The sequence below is a fragment of the Nothoprocta perdicaria genome, unplaced genomic scaffold (assembly GCF_003342845.1).
Source record: "Nothoprocta perdicaria isolate Ctin4 unplaced genomic scaffold, notPer1 scaffold_194, whole genome shotgun sequence".
NCBI classification, from domain to species: Eukaryota; Metazoa; Chordata; class Aves; order Tinamiformes; family Tinamidae; genus Nothoprocta; species Nothoprocta perdicaria.
The window spans coordinates 1,303,695-1,321,981 of record NW_020455138.1 but is presented as its reverse complement, the minus strand read 5'-3'; the positions used below and the strand labels follow the sequence as shown (position 1 = coordinate 1,321,981).

General features: G+C 39.6%; 1 protein-coding gene across 6 annotated transcripts in view; it reads left to right on the top strand.

The window, feature by feature from the left end:
• The window catches only part of MEF2C (myocyte enhancer factor 2C), a 116,097-nt gene that overhangs the window by 80,805 nt on the left and 17,005 nt on the right, over positions 1-18,287 (top strand). For 4 of the 6 annotated variants that reach the window (XM_026037246.1, XM_026037244.1, XM_026037245.1 and 1 more), the window contains exons 4-6: positions 2,014-2,157; positions 8,893-9,079; positions 10,245-10,292. In XM_026037246.1, the coding sequence (XP_025893031.1) occupies positions 2,014-2,157; positions 8,893-9,079; positions 10,245-10,292 (379 nt within the window). The remainder of the gene's footprint in view (positions 1-2,013; positions 2,158-8,892; positions 9,080-10,244; positions 10,293-18,287) is intronic. The other 2 variants (XM_026037247.1, XM_026037243.1) reach the window with 1 other exon arrangement.

Here is an 18,287-nt window from a genome sequence, read left to right as displayed (position 1 = left end):
AAGGAAATTCCATGAAAGCTACATTAAAAACAACAAGCTGTTATGTGCAAAAGATGCAAAAATCACTCCCAAACGGGCCCWAGCTGAAGGCTGGCTTGCAGCAAGAGTCCTTGTGTGGATACACAGCAGAGAATCCACAGAAGGACAGTTAGGGACCAGTTTGTTTTGGGTAGACTATCAGCATGGCTTATTACTAGTCACATGTGGCAGCAGCTCTAGCTGGTTTGCTGCACRTGATTTCCAAGGTTATGACAATAGTATGTAGGAATATAAAACTACAGAGATTTTTGAATTCAAAAGAATTTATAATTTGTACCTGTGTGTCAGGAGTAGTTCTTGGGATTAATTGTGAAGTTTGTGTAGGTACAAAGTTTGAAAAGGTCTATGTAGAGATTAAGTCAGTATTCCAAAACTAGGCATAGTTTTGGTATGGAGGTTCATGAGTTCAAAAGGTTCGGGTCTCCTAGGACAGATGGCTGTTCCTTCTCTGGCTTGATGAAGATGGGGAGGTTCACRGGGAGTAGCACTTGCAGGAGTAAGAAGGCTCTCTCTTGAAGTCTGAGGTAGAATACAGAAAGGAAAATGCAAACTTACAGAAACAAAGTATAAAACTGTAGTACTTGAGGGATTTAACAGTGGTAGCTTGGGCATTGCAATGGTGATAATGTTTAAGAAATGCACTTTTTGAAATGGAATAGAAAGCTCAAATGAAATGATACGATTCTGGGAATCCAAGACAAAACCAGCTAGTGCTGCTTGGAGCATCCCACACCAATCACACAGCGCAGATACAGCACTTGGCAACACAAGGAGCTCTGCAGCCGGTGTGGAGTAACTGAGAGCACTCACTGAGGTTAGGCTCAGAATAGGTTAGGCCTGCAAACTGTGTGGTAAGGCTTATAGGCAACTAAGGCGATTCTTGGAAAATGTATCATCTGARAAGTCCTAGAGCTAAATTTGAGGAAACATATTACCAATAGTGACTCAGTGTGCTGTTGCTTTTGTTTGGACAGTCCACCAAGAATTGCTTCTCAGATTCTTTTGCCTTAGTGCTGCAGATGACTGTTCTTTGATAATTTCTCTGCATAGATCAGTTAAAACATAATTGAGGCCAGGCAACTATTCTGGGTTCTTACCTGCTGGCTATTATTATTATTATCATTATTATTATTATTTTCTTCTATTGTTTGTCTTGGTGATGATGCTCATGGTTCTGAGGGTTACTTTGAGTTGGTGAATCTGCAACTCCTCTGATTTGACTTTTCATCAAGCATCTGTTTGAGCAGTATGTTTCCCTGTGCTATAAACTTCAGCACCACATATTTGTGGCACTAACTGGAGTCACTGAAAAGCAATCACCGTGTCTAGAAGCTCTTAATCAGCATTTCACAGCCACTTTATCTGCTCTCTCCTCCCCCTTGTCCTATGAAGATCCTATCCTTAGGAGTGACAGGGTCCTGTTAGTGTCATCCCTTATGTCAAATTCTAAGCAAGAAATCAGTTCAGATACTCCCTCTTCTTTCAAGAGCATGGATTCCTAAATGTATTTGCAATTATTATTATTATTATTATTATTATTATTATTATTATTATTATTTCTTCCTCTTGTGTCTTCAGAGTAAAGGAAAATATTGTGATAATCCTCTGTTGCCCTTAACATGCTGTCATTTGAAATGCATAAATATGTTAAATTAAACCACACTCTGTAAACCTTAACCCTTTAATGCTATCGGATATGGTGGGAAAGTCCTGTGCTAGCACAGGGCCATTGCGGGATGGCTAATCCTGTTCTTTGTTGTCTGCCTCCAGTTTCACAGGAAAGGTTTGCACGATCCTCTCTGCTACGGGTAATTGTAGCCATGTAACAGCCATGTGGTGGATCTTCAGTCTGTTTCTTTCCCTAAAGGACAATGTGAATCCTGTAACTGCTGGGCAGTTTGTGCTACTGTAACACTACTGAGTCTTTCGTGCAGCTTGTGTCAAGGATTGAACTTTCTGAATTATGTATTTCAGACGTTGAGAAAGAAAGGACTTAATGGCTGTGACAGTCCAGACCCCGATGCAGACGATTCAGTAGGTCACAGCCCTGAGTCTGAGGACAAGTACAGGAAAATTAATGAAGATATTGATCTAATGATCAGCAGGCAAAGATTATGTGTAAGTACYCTGAGCTCTCTTTCATTCTTTTACGTTTTGATATTTCTCTGAACCTGGCAGGCATTGAACAAGAAAGAAAACAAAGGTTGTGAAAGCCCCGATCCTGACTCCTCTTACGCTCTCACCCCACGCACTGAAGAAAAATACAAAAAAATTAATGAAGAATTTGATAATATGATCAAGAGCCATAAAATACCTGTAAGTACCAAAGGTTAGATGGCTGTCTGCTGATAACTGCTGCAGTAACAAACCATAACCCTTTCAGTTCTGGCTTCTTAAGGAAAACATTTCAGCTGGAAAGAGGCTTTAATAGCCCAATATTCAACTACATACTGTAGTCAGAAAACTTCACACAACATTTTTCTTCCAAGACGCTGCATCTGACRCACAGACAAAGACTACAATAGCTGAAACTTAGAGAAGGAAGTGAAATATACATATCTACATTATATCCACTTGATTTACAGAACTGTTTTACCACACCACTTGCCCAAATTATATCTAAAAAATAACGATGGAAATCTTTCTTTGAGGACAGGCTAACAAACCCACAGAATGCTTTCTGTGGTGATATAGAAAAAAAAGATGTAGAACTGAAATTCTTTTATATATAGTAATTAGTGTGTTCTGTATGTGTCACTTCAGTTCTTAAGTGTCTCTGCCAAACTCAGTTACAGCACTGAAGGGTTACAGCTACTTGCTCGCTGCAGAGAAACAGCCTGCATGAGAGCCTAATGGTAGGATTCAGACATGTTTGTGTGTTGGGGTGATTTTACAGCTTTATCAGAGAATTTGCTTTGACATCATCAGCATTTTTTTAATGCTTTAACATGAGCTAAATTTTGTTTTAACCAAGTCAAAATTTCTAACCATCAGTCATATGCCTTGCCAGATATCTAAGAGAAATAACTCTGCATGTGCTGTTKCGTTTGCAGAAGATATATTGGGGGGAGGGGAAATATTTTGTAATGATGATTAATATCAGATTTATAAACCTGAAAAAAGCGTGGAAATTATGATGGTCTCTCGTTCTGCCTGTGGAAGAAAGAGTAGCAAACCCAAAGACTCGCCCAGGTCCAAAGCAGCATATTAATTTGCCTATATAAATGCTTGCATCCAGAAGAGAGTGAAATGATYTGGATATGTTCATTTCATATCCCCCCAAGTAGGCTGGGTGGTTGGCTACAAATTAGGGGGTCTACATACCCAGAATGAGCCAAGTCTCTTCCATAGTCCTAGCCAATTGCACATACAAAATTTGATACCTGACCTGAGGGTACCTCAGGATGCCCTCATGCCGTCTCTCACAGTGAGTGCTCTTTACATTAATTCTCAAAACAAACATTTTTACAAGGTAATGAAAATTTGAAGAAGCCCTCACATCTGTGGTTAATGTGTTTGTGCAGAAACTTGAATAGGTATTTTCACAGAGGCCAGAATAGCACCTGATTTGACAAATGAGCACGTGGAGTGCCTTGTTAAGAATGCTCAACGTATACTTCCCTGATAGTTGATATATTCCATCTTTCATACCTCCCTTTCACTTGCTCCTTTTGTATAGCTKTTTTTCTGAACAAGAAAGTTCTGAAGCTGTCAATATGGATTTGTTTTTCAGGATGGAACTTGGTTCAATAAAGTAAGAACTACAGTACTTAGGACAGCAGTTAGATGTTGAAATGCTTAACTTTTTTAAGTTAAAACTTAGCAATTGCCATTCCTTTCATCTTGCAAGGATGACCTTTGTTTTGTTCAAATCAGGGTGACAGAATCTGCAATCAGATAGGATTTTACCTAGTTATTTTTTCACCCTCAAAAATTGGGTTTTAGTTGGTTATTCAGAGCCTCTGTTGTATATCATGGTGCTTGTTTCTATTTCACAAAAGCAGCACATTTTTATAACCATATACCCTTAAAGCAGGAAGGAAAAGAAAAAAAGGAAGACCTTATTCCTGGCTAATATYGAGTCTCTTGCCTCCATTACCACTACAAGCATTCAGAAAAAAATTGCATTTTCTATAAAATTGGGGGATCTAGGAACTGGAAACAGCACAGCTATTCAAAACATGATCCATTGTTTTTGTCCTCCCCATAATTAATGAACTTTCTCTCCRATGGCTTTCATTAGAATTTAACCTTTTGACATCAAAACTGTCTCTGCTCTTGGTTCATCTCCACTGTTTCCTTTAGCCACTTTGGATATAAAGTAACTTTCTAGTTTGCAGGAATGTTACAACATAAAATTTATTATCTCTTTATGAAGTTGCTTCAGAGAGGCACTACAGAACTGTTGGTATTAGTGTTGCTTTTTATRTAGCAGAGGGTGTCCCTCCTTTGAATCCTTCACACGCTGAACTCGAGGTGCGTGTGTGCGCTGGCAAGCTGCGTACCACAAAAGGGAGAATCAGTAGGTGATCTTCCTTTGTGCAGCAGGAGCTCCTTCTCCTGGTGTAAGCCTCAGTGTAGTGGGCAAGACAGAGCTCAAAGCTAGTACATAACAAAAATTCGTAAATGCAYGAGATGATCTTGAGCTGCACAAACTGATATAGCTTTAGGGAGGGTTAGGAAGCTRTATTTATTTTCTTCTGACTGTCAAAAAGTAGCCAAAAAAGTTGGGGGGAGGAAAGCAAAAGTGAGCAAAAAGTCAGCAAGTCACCCATTAAATCACCACTAACAAAAATGTATAAAACAATGCAATGCCTGGACTTGTAAGAGAGCAAAGCTGCTGCCAAATGAAAATAAAATTGGCTTTTCCTCTTAACAGCTAAAGCCAATAATGTTTCCTCAGATAATTTTCTGGGGGTAAGTATTTATATTGTTCTAGAACATCTGATAATAATTACACATTTATTTGTAATTTTCCTAAGAGTGATGAAAGCAGAAGAGACAGAAATAGTTCACTGGAAGGGAGCTCTAAGTATTTCTGTCTGTAAATAGAGGAATGCCTGGCTGAATATGGGAGGGAAAAAAAGAAAAGTACTTGGCACAAACTTTGCTGCATTTGTTTTAAAGAGCTTTGAATCCCCAACATTTTGCTTCCCACAACATCCTACAAGTTGTAGTGTTCACATGTGACTTCAATGTTGTGTACTCTGGACATTTCCTTTAAATGGGCAAGCTGTTGCATTTGGCAATTTTGCTAGTTGTGTCCCTGTTAAAGCTACGACAAGGGTCATGAAGTACAAAATGACAGGGAAGATTCTGAGCCACTGGAAGGCCCTCGTTTCTGCAGCTTATAATCTGAGCAGACCCTGGCAGGTGTGTTTATGTGTTAAAATTGAGCAGTAGGAACTGCCTTGTAGCCTCAGATGGCCTCAGTTCCTGGCCATATTTAACTTATTAATATAGATATTACACAAGTGCATCACACTAAGGTTCATCAGGCCTAGTTGGAATAGAAATGCCCCATGACTTACCAGCAGGCATGGCTAGGGGATCTCTAGGAGATTACAGTTCCTGGTAAAGAACACAAAAGACAGCGGCAGAAAATTTGGTCAGCCAGAAGCGAGACTGTAGACAGGCACTGTTTAACACTGGTCATTATTCAGACAGCCTTCTGCTCTGGACCTTACTGCATACAACAGTATTCGTTTTCGACTTCTGCTGAGAAGAAACAAAAACTGCTGTATTCCAGAGCATCACACACCACACTGAAAAGCAGAGAGTAAAAGTGATTTTATTTTGATCTCTGATTAAAATTTCCTGTAAAATACTACATAAGCTAATCTAAGTATAGGCTTGCCATACTGCAGGCAAGAGGATGCAGAGGAAGCCATTAGACATGCCAAAAAATGAAAAAGATAAGCTTTGTAACTAGCTTTAAAATTATTGTATAGAAAGACAAAAGATCTGGAGTTGTATGTCCAGTGATGATCAGTCTTTACGAAGAGTGGTAAGAGTAACCGAAACTGGGGCTCTTCTGTGCTGTAGCATAGGATTAAGGAGATTGCAGCACCTGAAGGGTTTGTGCATAGGGAAAGGCAGATTAATGGCAGGAACAGATGAGCCTGGAGAGGAATTGGCCAGACTTTCAGACTTGTATTTGTACTGGGTCTTGGTAGTTGGACAGAGGATGAGGTTAAGGAAACAGGAAATAAGAGATCAGAGGGGATAGTGCTGGTATCGGCTGTACAGCAGACCCAGCAGGCCAGGCTTCCTAGGCCAAACAACAGTCGTGCAAAATGATTGCTGGTGGGTGACATTGAGCCTGACTTGGACTGAAGGCTCCTGAGCACTGTTTGAAGCCTGCAGAACCGGAGGTGGGATCACGTCCTTGGAGCAACCAGGCACAGAGCACTCTGCTGCAGCACCGCACATCACAGTAACGAGGCACTTCGTGATAGCTTATTCATGGCTCTGGGCAGGATGGGAAGCTGAGACATTCGTCTGAATCCTTTGGCTAGAGCTTTTTGAAAAGGCAGCAACCATCCACAGCAGCTGGCTCTGAGCTTCAGAACCAGCCTGTGCACTGAGGGCCAAAGTGCATCCCCTACCTTACACAGAACTTAGGAAGCTCCTAAAGTCGTTTGTGGGCAGTGAAGAAAATGTCTTGCTTCAAAGCATGCTTATAGAGTGCTAAATGTTTCAAATTACACCACATGTGCCTATTTCCAAGGATTTTAGCCTTCAGTCATGACATGCGTGGGTGCCACTTCTTCTGTGTGGATGATAAATTATTTGAAAGATAAGCCATGCATGCAGCCAGAGAAGTAGTCCTTAACTGTAAAAAAAAGTTCACTTGCAAAAGTGTTGTGCCTGTAAGAAGTGAAGAAAAGCTGGGACAGCATAGTTCGGCAGTTAAATTTGTCAGTATATAGTCATTGGTTCTCTTTTATTCCTTATTTCTGAAGCACAAACCTTAGAGGTTGCTTCAGTATCTCAACATGAACAGCAAGAATGCATGCAGTTTTGCTTCTTACTGAACATTTCCAGAATCCCTCTCCTCCACTAAACCCTTCTTAAACCAGTCTTCAAACAGAAAGTAGCCAGTTAGTGTCTTGGCCAAAGGGACGGAGCGCAAGAAGCTCTGTCCGCAGGCTGGGGATGTTTAAACTGAGGTCAGTTAGCTTGAGCCTCCYAGCTGATCTCAGCCATCGTGCTAGCGTGGAGACGCATGTTTTTCTAAGAAACTCAAGCCGCAGAGTGGGTTATAGAGCTAAATTAACACCCTGAAAGAAGTCCTGAGGCATTCACGTAGCACACTGTTCATAGGGTGCGCTGACTCTTGCTGTGACTTATTATGTTTGCTATGTTTCAGTGGTTAAGCAAAAAGATTGCTGTATATTTGGAACAGAATTATGCCTGCCCCTAGAAAGAGGGATAGGACAAATAAAACTTGAAGGATAACTATAATTTGATAGCCCATGCTGTAATATGTAGGGCGCAGCCAACAGATGTGACTAGCCAGAGAAGATGCATGTGGGTGGCACAAGGTCAGGCTGTGTCTGCTGCCTGACACAGCAGATCATGCGTCCAGTTYTCAGCACACTCCCTCTGGGTCCTTGGAGACCTATCATACAATCATCTGTTAACAATAAAACTGAAATCTGCGAGTTCCTCCCTCTGAAGATGTCACCGCAAGGCTGGTTTAAAGTTTTTTTTTTTTTTAAGAGTTGAGATCTTTGAAGTGCTTAAAAGTTATTAAGTACTAAATTAAAGGGTATTTGGTTTGCATTTGGATTTYTGAACACTTAAAATACTGTCAGTTAACTGAAAAGGCTTTCTGTCCATTCACAAGAGCAGGAAGCTATTTATTAAAAATGYAAGTAAATTAAATATGGAATTCTCATGTATTTGAATAATACAAGAACTGTGGATTTTAATGAAATTCARATGAGCCTTGACCCCCAAAACCTCATCCAACAACCCAACACTCTTGAGTTGGGAATATTGTATTGTGTTTTCCAGAAACAAGCACTGCGTCTCCTCACGCTCCCTGTCAGACCTAGAGTCAAGTGGCATAATTTGGTCCAGCTTGCCAAACTGCATATTGAAAGGGATTCTCACAATGGAAAGGCTCTGTTAGATGCTACTTTTGACTGATGATAACAGTCTATTGAGAAGGCATTAAAAACAGCCCCCTTCCAAAACCAAGAACCAGAAGAGAGTTATATATGGAAAGTTCTTGTATTTGCTGTGTGTCCTTGAGTAGAAGCTTTCATTTAAGCCCTTCGCAAACTAAGCTAGAAACTTTAAGAAGTCATTTACTTTGTTGGTGCCTTTAACGTGATTTGGGATCATTCTGGTTGCTAAAGCAACGTATGCCGAAATTAAAGCTTTCCCGTTTGCGTTCCACCCCTTCTAGTTCTTCTCCGTGCAATGAAGTCATCATAATCATGCACCTTTGATCTTGCAGTCGTCGGTGACACTAGATTAAGATATCACAAGTGAACAATTATGACTTCACAGAATGAAAGAAACAGAAGATTAAGCTCTGTGAAGCCGGGTTGTGTTTTAAACAAAAAGAAAAAGAAAAAAGAAAAAAAAAAAGATCTTTCTACTTCTCATGAAATAAATGTTCAAGCTGCAGTGAAGGAAGATGGAATCACGATTTCAAAAATGATATTTTAAAGCCTTGTTAACTCTGTTTAAAACTCTTCTCTTGACTTTCAGYGGAGGGGGAGCTTAAATATTTTAACCAACTACAACATATTTGAACTAAATATAGAGTAACTGTACTTGAAGTCTGTTGTGCTTCTGTACTATTCTTGTCTTTGTTTCCCTTTTTTGCCTGTACAGGCTGTTCCACCACCAAACTTTGAGATGCCAGTTTCTATCCCAGTGTCCAACCACAACAGTTTGGTGTACAGTAACCCAGTCAGCTCGCTGGGGAACCCCAACCTTTTGCCGCTGGCCCATCCTTCTTTGCAAAGAAATAGCATGTCTCCTGGCGTGACGCATCGGCCTCCGAGTGCAGGTAACACAGGTACGCGCTGCTCGCTCTCCTCCTCTTCAATGCTCTCTTTTATTGCCGGCTCGTGTGCGTTAGTAACTTTAAACTCTGAGGGYGGAAAAAAAGGGGAAAAGAGCTCGGTTTTTGTTAGTCCTAACAGTTTAACTGAAATTGCTCTGTTCAAAAATGGAAAGAAGAGCCAAAGAGGTTTCTATTTTCAATTTAGACCATAATAATAATAATAAAAAAAAAAAGTCCTAGAAAAAGCTGAATATTGACTAAGATTAAAGGAAATCAATAAGGGATAAAAGGCCAGACAATTTGCTGTTTCATAAAAAGGCAGCTTGTCTACTTAATACATGGAAGAACTCACTGCGCTGTAAAACCTAAGTGGGGAGGAGAGAGTATATGTCCAAGGCAAACAAGCTAAAGCAAGTAAAATAGACCACGAGTTACTTTAAACAGCAATCCAGAGRCTGAATGCAGAATTTGTTGTTATGTCAAGGAATTATTGTTGTTGCATTCACCAGTTGCTTGATGGTTCACGTTAGCTGAGCTCTGTACTTAAGAATCTGGTATAGCAGGAGGTTATGTCCTGCGCTGCTCCTGATGAGGGGTCACCTCTGAACAGGATAAATGGGGATTAGGTTCATTCAATCTGTCTGCCTAAAGCAACATCAATGTCCTTAAGTATACAGGGTTCAAAGAAGCATCTGAGGTCTGCAAGCACAGAGAATTAAAAATACTTGGAATGAATGTCTATGAAAGGCTGAGAAAATTAAAATGAAAAGTTATGCAAATATGTGTTACAGTTAAGTTCTCATCCTCCCAGTCCTGTGTGGAAGGACTTCTTTATTGGCTAGCACTGAAACAATTACAGTTTTCAGATGCAGACATGCTAAACACAATTTTCAAATATRATTTGTAGTTTATATGCTGCGGAAGCATGAAAATAAAATAATAAAAAGTTAGGGACCTCATTTTTTGTTTGTCCTTGCAAGTCAAATACTTTGGATGTGTTACATTAAATGTTAMAATTGTTATGACTTGATCTGATGCCTGTAGGAGTCAGAAGGAAACCAGTAGTGGCACTTGCATGGGGCCATTTGAAAGCTGGGAAAATGTTGGGACTGTCTGGAACTGTTTGCCTGTGATGCTGTATTGTGCTCACTTGCAGTATTTTCTTTCAACCCCTTAGGTGGCCTGATGGGTGGGGACCTCACAACCGGTGCAGGCACCAGTGCAGGTAAAGAGCAGCCACTTTCTGTTTAGCTTTGGCCGCAAAGAGCGGCCTTCCTGCACACCCCTCGCGAGGCCTAAAATAACTGCGTGTTGGGCTCAGGCTGTCAGAATGAGCTCGGTATCGGCCAGGGGGCTGCGGGTCCCCCAGCTGCTGGGAGGGAAGGGGCGCTTATCGGTGCTTCATGTGGGGTGGAAGAGACTGGGTTGCAGCAGTTTTTTGTTGAAAAATCTTGTACTTMACCCAGTTTCATGTATGTAAATGCCTCGTTTCCTTCACATTAGCTTATCTATAAAAACTTTTGGTTTCTTTACGTAGCCCTGTTTAGGTGAAACTGCTGAGGTTAGTGGACGAAATCCTGATYCTTTGAAGGCAAAGGGAGTTTTTACATTGACCTTAGTGGAATCAGAGGTTTATTTTATGAATTTAAGCTTTAGTAAAGGCAATTGAGTTCACCATTAGATTTTGAGTTCGTGAGCACAGATTTCATTTCAGGCTTAAGACCACTGATAATCATCAAAATCTGATAGCATTTACTTAAATAATCGGTAATTAAGTTAAGCTGAGTTTTGAGCGTTTACTTAAGTGCCTTGGGACCCAGTGGAGAACGWTTTTCAAAATACCCAGGCAGAGCAAAAGTTTAGCCCGTTTAGTCTTACTCCCTTGAAGCTGATGAGAACTATCCTTGTTCAGGCCTGCGTTACCGAAGCAGGATTGCAAATTAGTCCCCTTTGCTCAGTAAGTTCGGTGGTTTGTTAGCAATGTCAGCAATATTACATTATAACAAATAGAGATTACAAAAGACAATGGCAAGATTACTGTTTCAGTTTGAGAAGTAAACACATATGTTGGAAGAAAATAAGTAGAGAAATGYAGAGCACATGCAATTTTACTGGATTAACTGCTCTCGGAAAGAACTGTACAGAAAAAAATAGTTGAAAGATCCATTGTGTGCATGGTAAACCAGGGTTGAGACATATGCTGATTTTGACACCGTAACATAAAATGACTTACAAAGAAATCCAGGCTATAATGATCTTTTCTTTCTTGGCTCTTCTCAGCCTGCTTTAGACCCCCCTGCCTTTTTATCTTCACACATAGATGAGTCACAGATGTTTGTGAGTTGCATCTGTAGCAAAACTGAAGCTGCACCACGCTGTATCAGAAAGGCACTGTAACCTCCTGCGGAAGCTGCCGGAGGTTGTTGGGTGTTAATTTAGGGATAGGGTAAGCAAACCGCAGGAACTTAGCTGCCAGTCTCCTTTGTTCTGGACAAAAATGAAAAAGATAGAAAATTAGTTTTGTTAATCAGCTTTTGCTAGGCCCTGCGATACAGCTAAAGAAAGATTAATTCTGGTGATATTTGCATTGCATCTTTTTTTTTCCCCCTGCCCTTAGCCTCACATATAGTAGAAACTCCGGAGTATAGGAGTGCAGAACTGGGGCAGACCGAGGATTGCCCTGTGAAGGGGCTCCCTCTACTGCCTTGCAAGAAAATAGCTCTGTCTTGTTCTTGCTTTCCTCATTCTTTAAAGAGGGCGCTGAAAAGCTATTAGTAAAGAAGACAATTTTTGCTTTTAAGAGGCACACGCTGAAATAAAAGCCCTTCTGCACGTGCATTTGGCTTAACAAGTCCTTGTGCTTAATAAAAAAAATATATATCAATATGCTAGGTTAGAAGTCAAGTTCTTTTAAAATATATTTTTTTTTTCTTGGGACTATATTAGAAGCATTTAGAAGCATATGGTAAGATGGATAGCTTGGTAACTTGCAAATAAAGAATTTGTATTTCCTGTGTGCAATATTATACATTAAGCAATGTAACTTTGGAGTCAGCGATTGATTTGAGGGGCATGTGTACACGGGGCATTGCTAGGAATAAATATTTAATTGTACAAGTAGTCTTTGTTCTTTATCTGGCCATAAAAGCTTTAAACACCGTTAAAGATGTGTTTTCTAAATGTCTTAAATGCAGAACAGTAGCAACAATTTGATACAGGACTGAAGGAAGATGAAAGGTCATTATAAGGTTGAATATTCTGTCTTAGTTGCATCATTCCACAGTGCCACTGTTTTGGACAGTCCTTGCTCTCTCTTCGGGGCCCAGACGAATAAACATCAAAAGTTTTCTTTGTTCATCACTCTGCATAAGAAACAGAGACCTCTGTGTTTTTTTTCTAATTGACAACTTAGAAGCTGGTAGCATGATCATGTGGTTGAATCTGTTGGGGTTCATATTTCTTGCCAAATTAGAACATTATGAATTTGCGTTTTTCTGCAGCATCCAAAAATAGCATATATTCAAAATAATGTACTCCAAAGAAGAAGAATCTAAAGAGTTTCATTTCTGTCATAACAAAATGAAACTACTTTTGATTGCTGACACCAGGCCTCAGTTTCTGCATTTCTTTAACAAATTACCTTATAAATTCAATATAGGAAATAGAAAAAAAAAAAAGATGCTTAGGTTTGTTAAGCCTCTGTTTTGAAAACTGTGTTATTTTGTTGTTTGGATTATTCCAAGTAATAACCCTGACATCATGTGCAGTTTACTTCAGGAATCGCCCCGAGGCATAAATAGAACTTCAGAAAGCTGACTACGTTATTATGCTACACAAGTAAATACCAACCGAGGTATTTTTAACATAAACCAAGGTTATCTCAGGTTTGTTAAAAGTAAATTTGTTCCTAGACAGATAGTGATTGGGAAGTTTATGATATGTGGTAACAGCAAAGTCCAACAAGACTGGAGTGAACTTACCATTTTGAATAGTTGCTAAATTATAAATACAGCATGTCTTTGGCACCATTCTCTCAAGCCAGAGATTTTTATTTAGAGAGAGACAAGAAATATTTGGACTGAAGTCGATATGCTCTAGAACTGCTTAGAGTCACTCCTTTCAGATTACCCCATAACATGGAAAGTGAGTGACATATAACCACTTAACATAAGAATGAGTGTGAAGTTGTTTTAATTTTTAAGGTGCCTGTTTATTCTTAAACAAAACCAGTTTAAGGCAGTACTAACCAGATCAGAAACAAATAATGTCTATGAAGTGGAAGTTTTAGTTGTGTAAAATATCTAAACTGTGATTGTTTTATGTCATGGTTCAATGTTGAAAACCTGATGAAAGATTAAGACTTCGAAAAAAAATCAGTAAAAAGTCAAAGTACAATTGTTTTGGGAAAGTCTTTAGTAGTTTGTTTTTGAAAACCACCAGCTGAGTTAAAATCTTCATTTTGTTTCATTTTATTTCTCTGTGGTCTTCAAATTATCACCTTTTGTATTTTCTAATTAAGTTTTATTTTGAATGGAATAACCCCATCTAGATCAACAAAATTTCACTACGTTTTTGCTATTATAAATAGCAAAGAAATTTTTATTAAATTTTTAAATAGCTAAAGAAATTTTTATTCTTAAGTTTAAATCTAGAAAGGTTATGTTAAAAATATAATTTTACTTTAATTGTTTATTTTTTCTGTAATTTTTCTGGCACCGGTTTCTGCACTGTCTCCATCTTGACCTTAGCATTAAACTAAAAGAGCAAGTTATTCAAAACTCAGAGCTCTAAAAATGCTGTCAAAGGAGCTAACTGTGTGTTCTCTGTAAATCAAACATCCTTAAAGCTGTTCTCTAAAATTGCTAGATATTGAAAAGATCGGTAGTTCCTTTTGAAAAATTCATCCCATGTTTTTTTAATAGCTGAAWCCCGTATTTACCTCTGAATCAGCAGCTAGTCATTTGCTTTTGGAAGTTAAGCACAACCTAGCAGTGGTCCTCTCATCTTCCCGAAGCTCAGGTTCTGGATCTCTCAGCCAATTTGCCAGCACTTTACTGCTCATTTTTCTCTTCTTGATCATATCCTGGCTGTAGGTGAAGGTTGAGGGTGAACTAATACTAAATAAGAGAAAYGTAAAAGATTACATAAATATTCTCGGTTGTACCCTAAAATCATGCTTGGCGAGTCAAGAGAAGCTCATTCTGAGGCACTGAGTTTGGAATATGTTAAATAAACAAATGTGCCTAGAATAATGATTCCCAAAGCACCATTATAAGCAACCTGTTAGGACTGGTCTCCCAGGGAGAGCGTAACAAGCCTTGTCCTTCCCTCAGTATTTGATCAGTGCAGTTGTCCACAGATCTCTGATGTAAAGATTGGGCAAGATGCTGTAGAGATGTACAGTAAACGACAGTTTCTGCCCAAGGAAGCTTAACAGTCCAAAGGCAAGAACATAGAGTCATTCATAATGGAGTTGGAGATGCCAGAGGGCCAAGCCCAAGCGATAAGAAATCACAGAACATTAGGCTGGCCAAAAAAACAAGAAGAGGCATGAGAAACAAGGAACATAATAGCACTCAGATTCCTTTCTTTTTAGCTTTTCCTGCAGGCTTTATGGCGTTAAGTGCTGCTTTTCCAAGCTTTCCTCTGTAAAAGGAGGATACCTACTTTTTTTCCTTTTTTTTTTTTTTTTTTTTTTCCAGTCCTGTGACAATCCAGGAATTGGTTTTTTAAGGAAAGTATCTACCAGTGGGAGAATCGTGATAAAGCAATAACAACACTAGAACATGTTTGACAGCTCTAATATATAGTATGAAGGAGATTGTCTATCTAACAGTACTTGAAATTCATGTCTGTGTAGGCAGCCAACACAGGCCTTTCCAAAATTAAGTCTTGTTTCTGCCTGAGACAACTGCTCGCTTGCAGAGAGCTAACTCAGAATCTTTTCATGCAGGTAAATATCACATCAGCAGATCTTTAAGAAGAGATTTGAAAGGGTAGAGGCTGCAGAAGTCCAGAAATACTCCATTGACTTTGTGAGCCGTTCAGAAAACTTGGRTGTGTGTATTTGCAGTTAACTGATGTGACCTCTTACCATGTAAGATCAGTCTGGGTAGACCTCTCTGAGAATCTGTGGAAATTCGGCCCTTATTAGGTTTCCATCAGTTGTGTAAGTTTTGGCTTAGTAAGTTATTTAGTTATTCTCTGTCTCATCGTCGCTCTAATCGGCAGTGTCTCAATATTTGTATTTATAAGAAGACAGCTTGAAAGCATTGAAAGGGAGAGAGCCCTAAGTTCACGTACAATGAACAATTAGTGAGTCATACAAACTGTGGTTTTCTGTAAGTAGGATTTTAAAGACAGCCATGATTGACTACTACTTTTCCTTTATGACAAGCAAGTACAAATATACCTCTGGAATAATTTGGAATTTGTGGATAAAATCCTTTTCCGAGTAAAATCTGTAGGAATTTTATGCTTTTATTCTGTTGCACCCTGCAGTCCATAGTCTTTTTCAGATACAGAGGRAAAAAAAAAATAAAAAAAGGCATTGCAGATCAGCAAACATCTGGATCTCATGCCTACCCTGATTATGGAAAGAGATAGTTGGTGCCTCCTGAAACTGGAATGCAGCAAGGACTCTGGGATTGCAGCTACAGCAGGAAGCTCCTGGCAGTATTGAGCAAATGTGGCCCCTGCCCTTTAACTTTTAACACGTTTCCCTAATTAAGATATTCAAGCCATGGATTCCAGTTGTTTTCCAAAACTCTTGCAGCTGATTTTCCCATGGTAATAACTGGAACGGTGTCCCAGAGCACTGGGGGTGGGAAAGAGACAAGGAAGAGATTGTTGCTGGGTCTCCTCTTTGCATCTACTTAAATTTCAGAGCAATTCTGAGTAGCACTTACCTATGCGTGAAACACTTCCCTTTGGTGTGTAAATCTTTTTCCGGTAGTATAGGCAGAGGAGAAGTACAAGGACGTATGGTTTGTGTTTAAAATACCTAATTTTGAAGTATTTCTGAGGTTGAATTTTAAACTACATGTTCCTTCTTTTTTCAGTAGTTGTGAATGTACCAAAAATAGCAACTTAATGCTGTTTATGAAAAAATAAGGTAACACTTATTTCTGAAGTTTCAGGGGGGAAGCAAAATGGTTTTCCGCTTTCCTCTTGTTTTGTCTKTCTTCTGACTCTATCACAGCTCATATAAAAGAAGAAAAAATACTGTTTTTTGCGTAGAAGGAACTAGAATGAAGTATATTTCCAGCTATCATACAAGATGGAGGGGGATAATACCACATATTCATAATAGGCTCTATTTAATTGCTTTACAGGAATAAGAACTGAATTCTAATCATAAGTGAGCGGCTAAGTCCTGAAAAAGTATTGGGCAGGGGCAAATCTCAGACTGATGAGGTCCAGATATAATTTTGTACGTGCTGTGCAGATCAGGTCTGGGCCACTTACTGCAGGATTTTCAGAAAAGATGTCATGCAGGCTAAATTTCAGAGGAGCACTTTTGAAAACTGTCTTTGATTTTTGCTGTTGACCTCTCCTAATAGACTGGAGTTTAGTGTAAAAGAGTTCTGCATTCCTAGTGCAGAGAGTAGCACTAACCTGTGCAAGCGTGGACAGGAAGGAAGGAGGTGTAGGAGGCTCTATGTGCTGTCTGATAGCAACATCTCTAGGTCTAGTGGCAGCTTAGGTGAGTTATTTCACCAAGGTAWAACACATTAAAGCGGCCCTCTCGCCCCTGACACACACTATGGACCTGAAAAAGTGCCAGGGAGCTGATAATGCACAGGAATACTGGTCCCATGCTCATGGTGCAGTGCTCATATTGCTAAACTATAAAAGATAATGCTAATAAAGCACTAAAGACTATTGTGTAATTATCTTTTCATTAGTTATAACTTACTGTGCTGCAAACCAGCACCAGGACTTGGATTGTCTGTTGCTGTTTGAGTTGGGCAGAAAGGGGAGAATAGAAGTATAAAACTCTGCTTTAAGTAGGCAGAGTGCTCCTACTTCTCCCTGTGCATCTTGAGTTTGAGACACATTGTTCCTGCCCGTGTGTTGAACCCTTATTCCAAGGACATTTAGGAGGACGGAGTACAGAGATGTTTGGAAAAGAAATATCTACCTGGACATTTTCTACTTGCAAGAAACATTCTGAACGGTTGCTTGCAGTTCCTTGTGTGGGTTACCACAGGCTAATTCTGTAGATAGTCAGGTGCCATTGTTACATTTATTATATTAAGGTGTGAACTTTGAAAATAGTCTAAGATGGGAGAACACTCAGAGTAAGAACTACTTAAAAATACATTTACATATGTGTCTTATTATAGCAACACAACATAAACCACAGCGTTGGCGAGCAGGTTAGTTTGCCATACACTTAGTCATGCACTTGACTCGGCGGTGAAGTGATTGCGTGACATGTAACGGTCTGTGATACGCAGCCCCAATTTTGTTCTCGTGGCCTTTCACACTGCCTGTGAAAACTCACRGGTTTCTCTTTGAAAATGTCTCGGAAAAATGGAGATGATTAGCACTGCCTTAGTTTTCCAGAAATGTGTTGTCCAGTGCTCTGCATTTTTGAGAGGCCAGAGAGATCATCTTTGGTTGGAGCTCTTCCGCCTGAAAAGAATCCTCTCTGTCCCAAGGGAACGGGAGCCCAACRAGAGCAGCGCTGGGCGCACGTGCCCCTTTTCAGCAGCCAATGTGTGCACCTGTGAATGCTCAACACGTAGCACACTCCAGGGATGTTCCAAACTGTACTGCCCTTTTCCCAGTATGGGACAACTGTAGTGCCATCAGACCCCTTTGCATGCCTTTAGACTTAAAGAGCAAGAATTTCCCATTTAAGATACTACCATTAACAGTTGTAGTATCTTAAATTGTATCACAAGAATGAGTTAGAAGGAATCTCAGCATCAGATATCAACTGAGTCTTTTATTGTTGCAGGAATCTCTAAATTTATATTTGCATTAAGTTATAACAGGAGCCAAGAGTTGTTGGGATAGTTTTCTCCTCTTTTGCTCCCTAGCCATCCAAACGTCTGCACATTCACAGCATTTTAGTTCTATTTCAGTCCTTTTGGTCTGGGCAGCAGATATTTCACAGGATGCCTGTGAATTCTTTCATGCAAAGTCAGTAGCTTTTATATAGCACGTCTATCTCAGGTGACTGCCGGTAATTCAGTAAAGGAGGCCCATC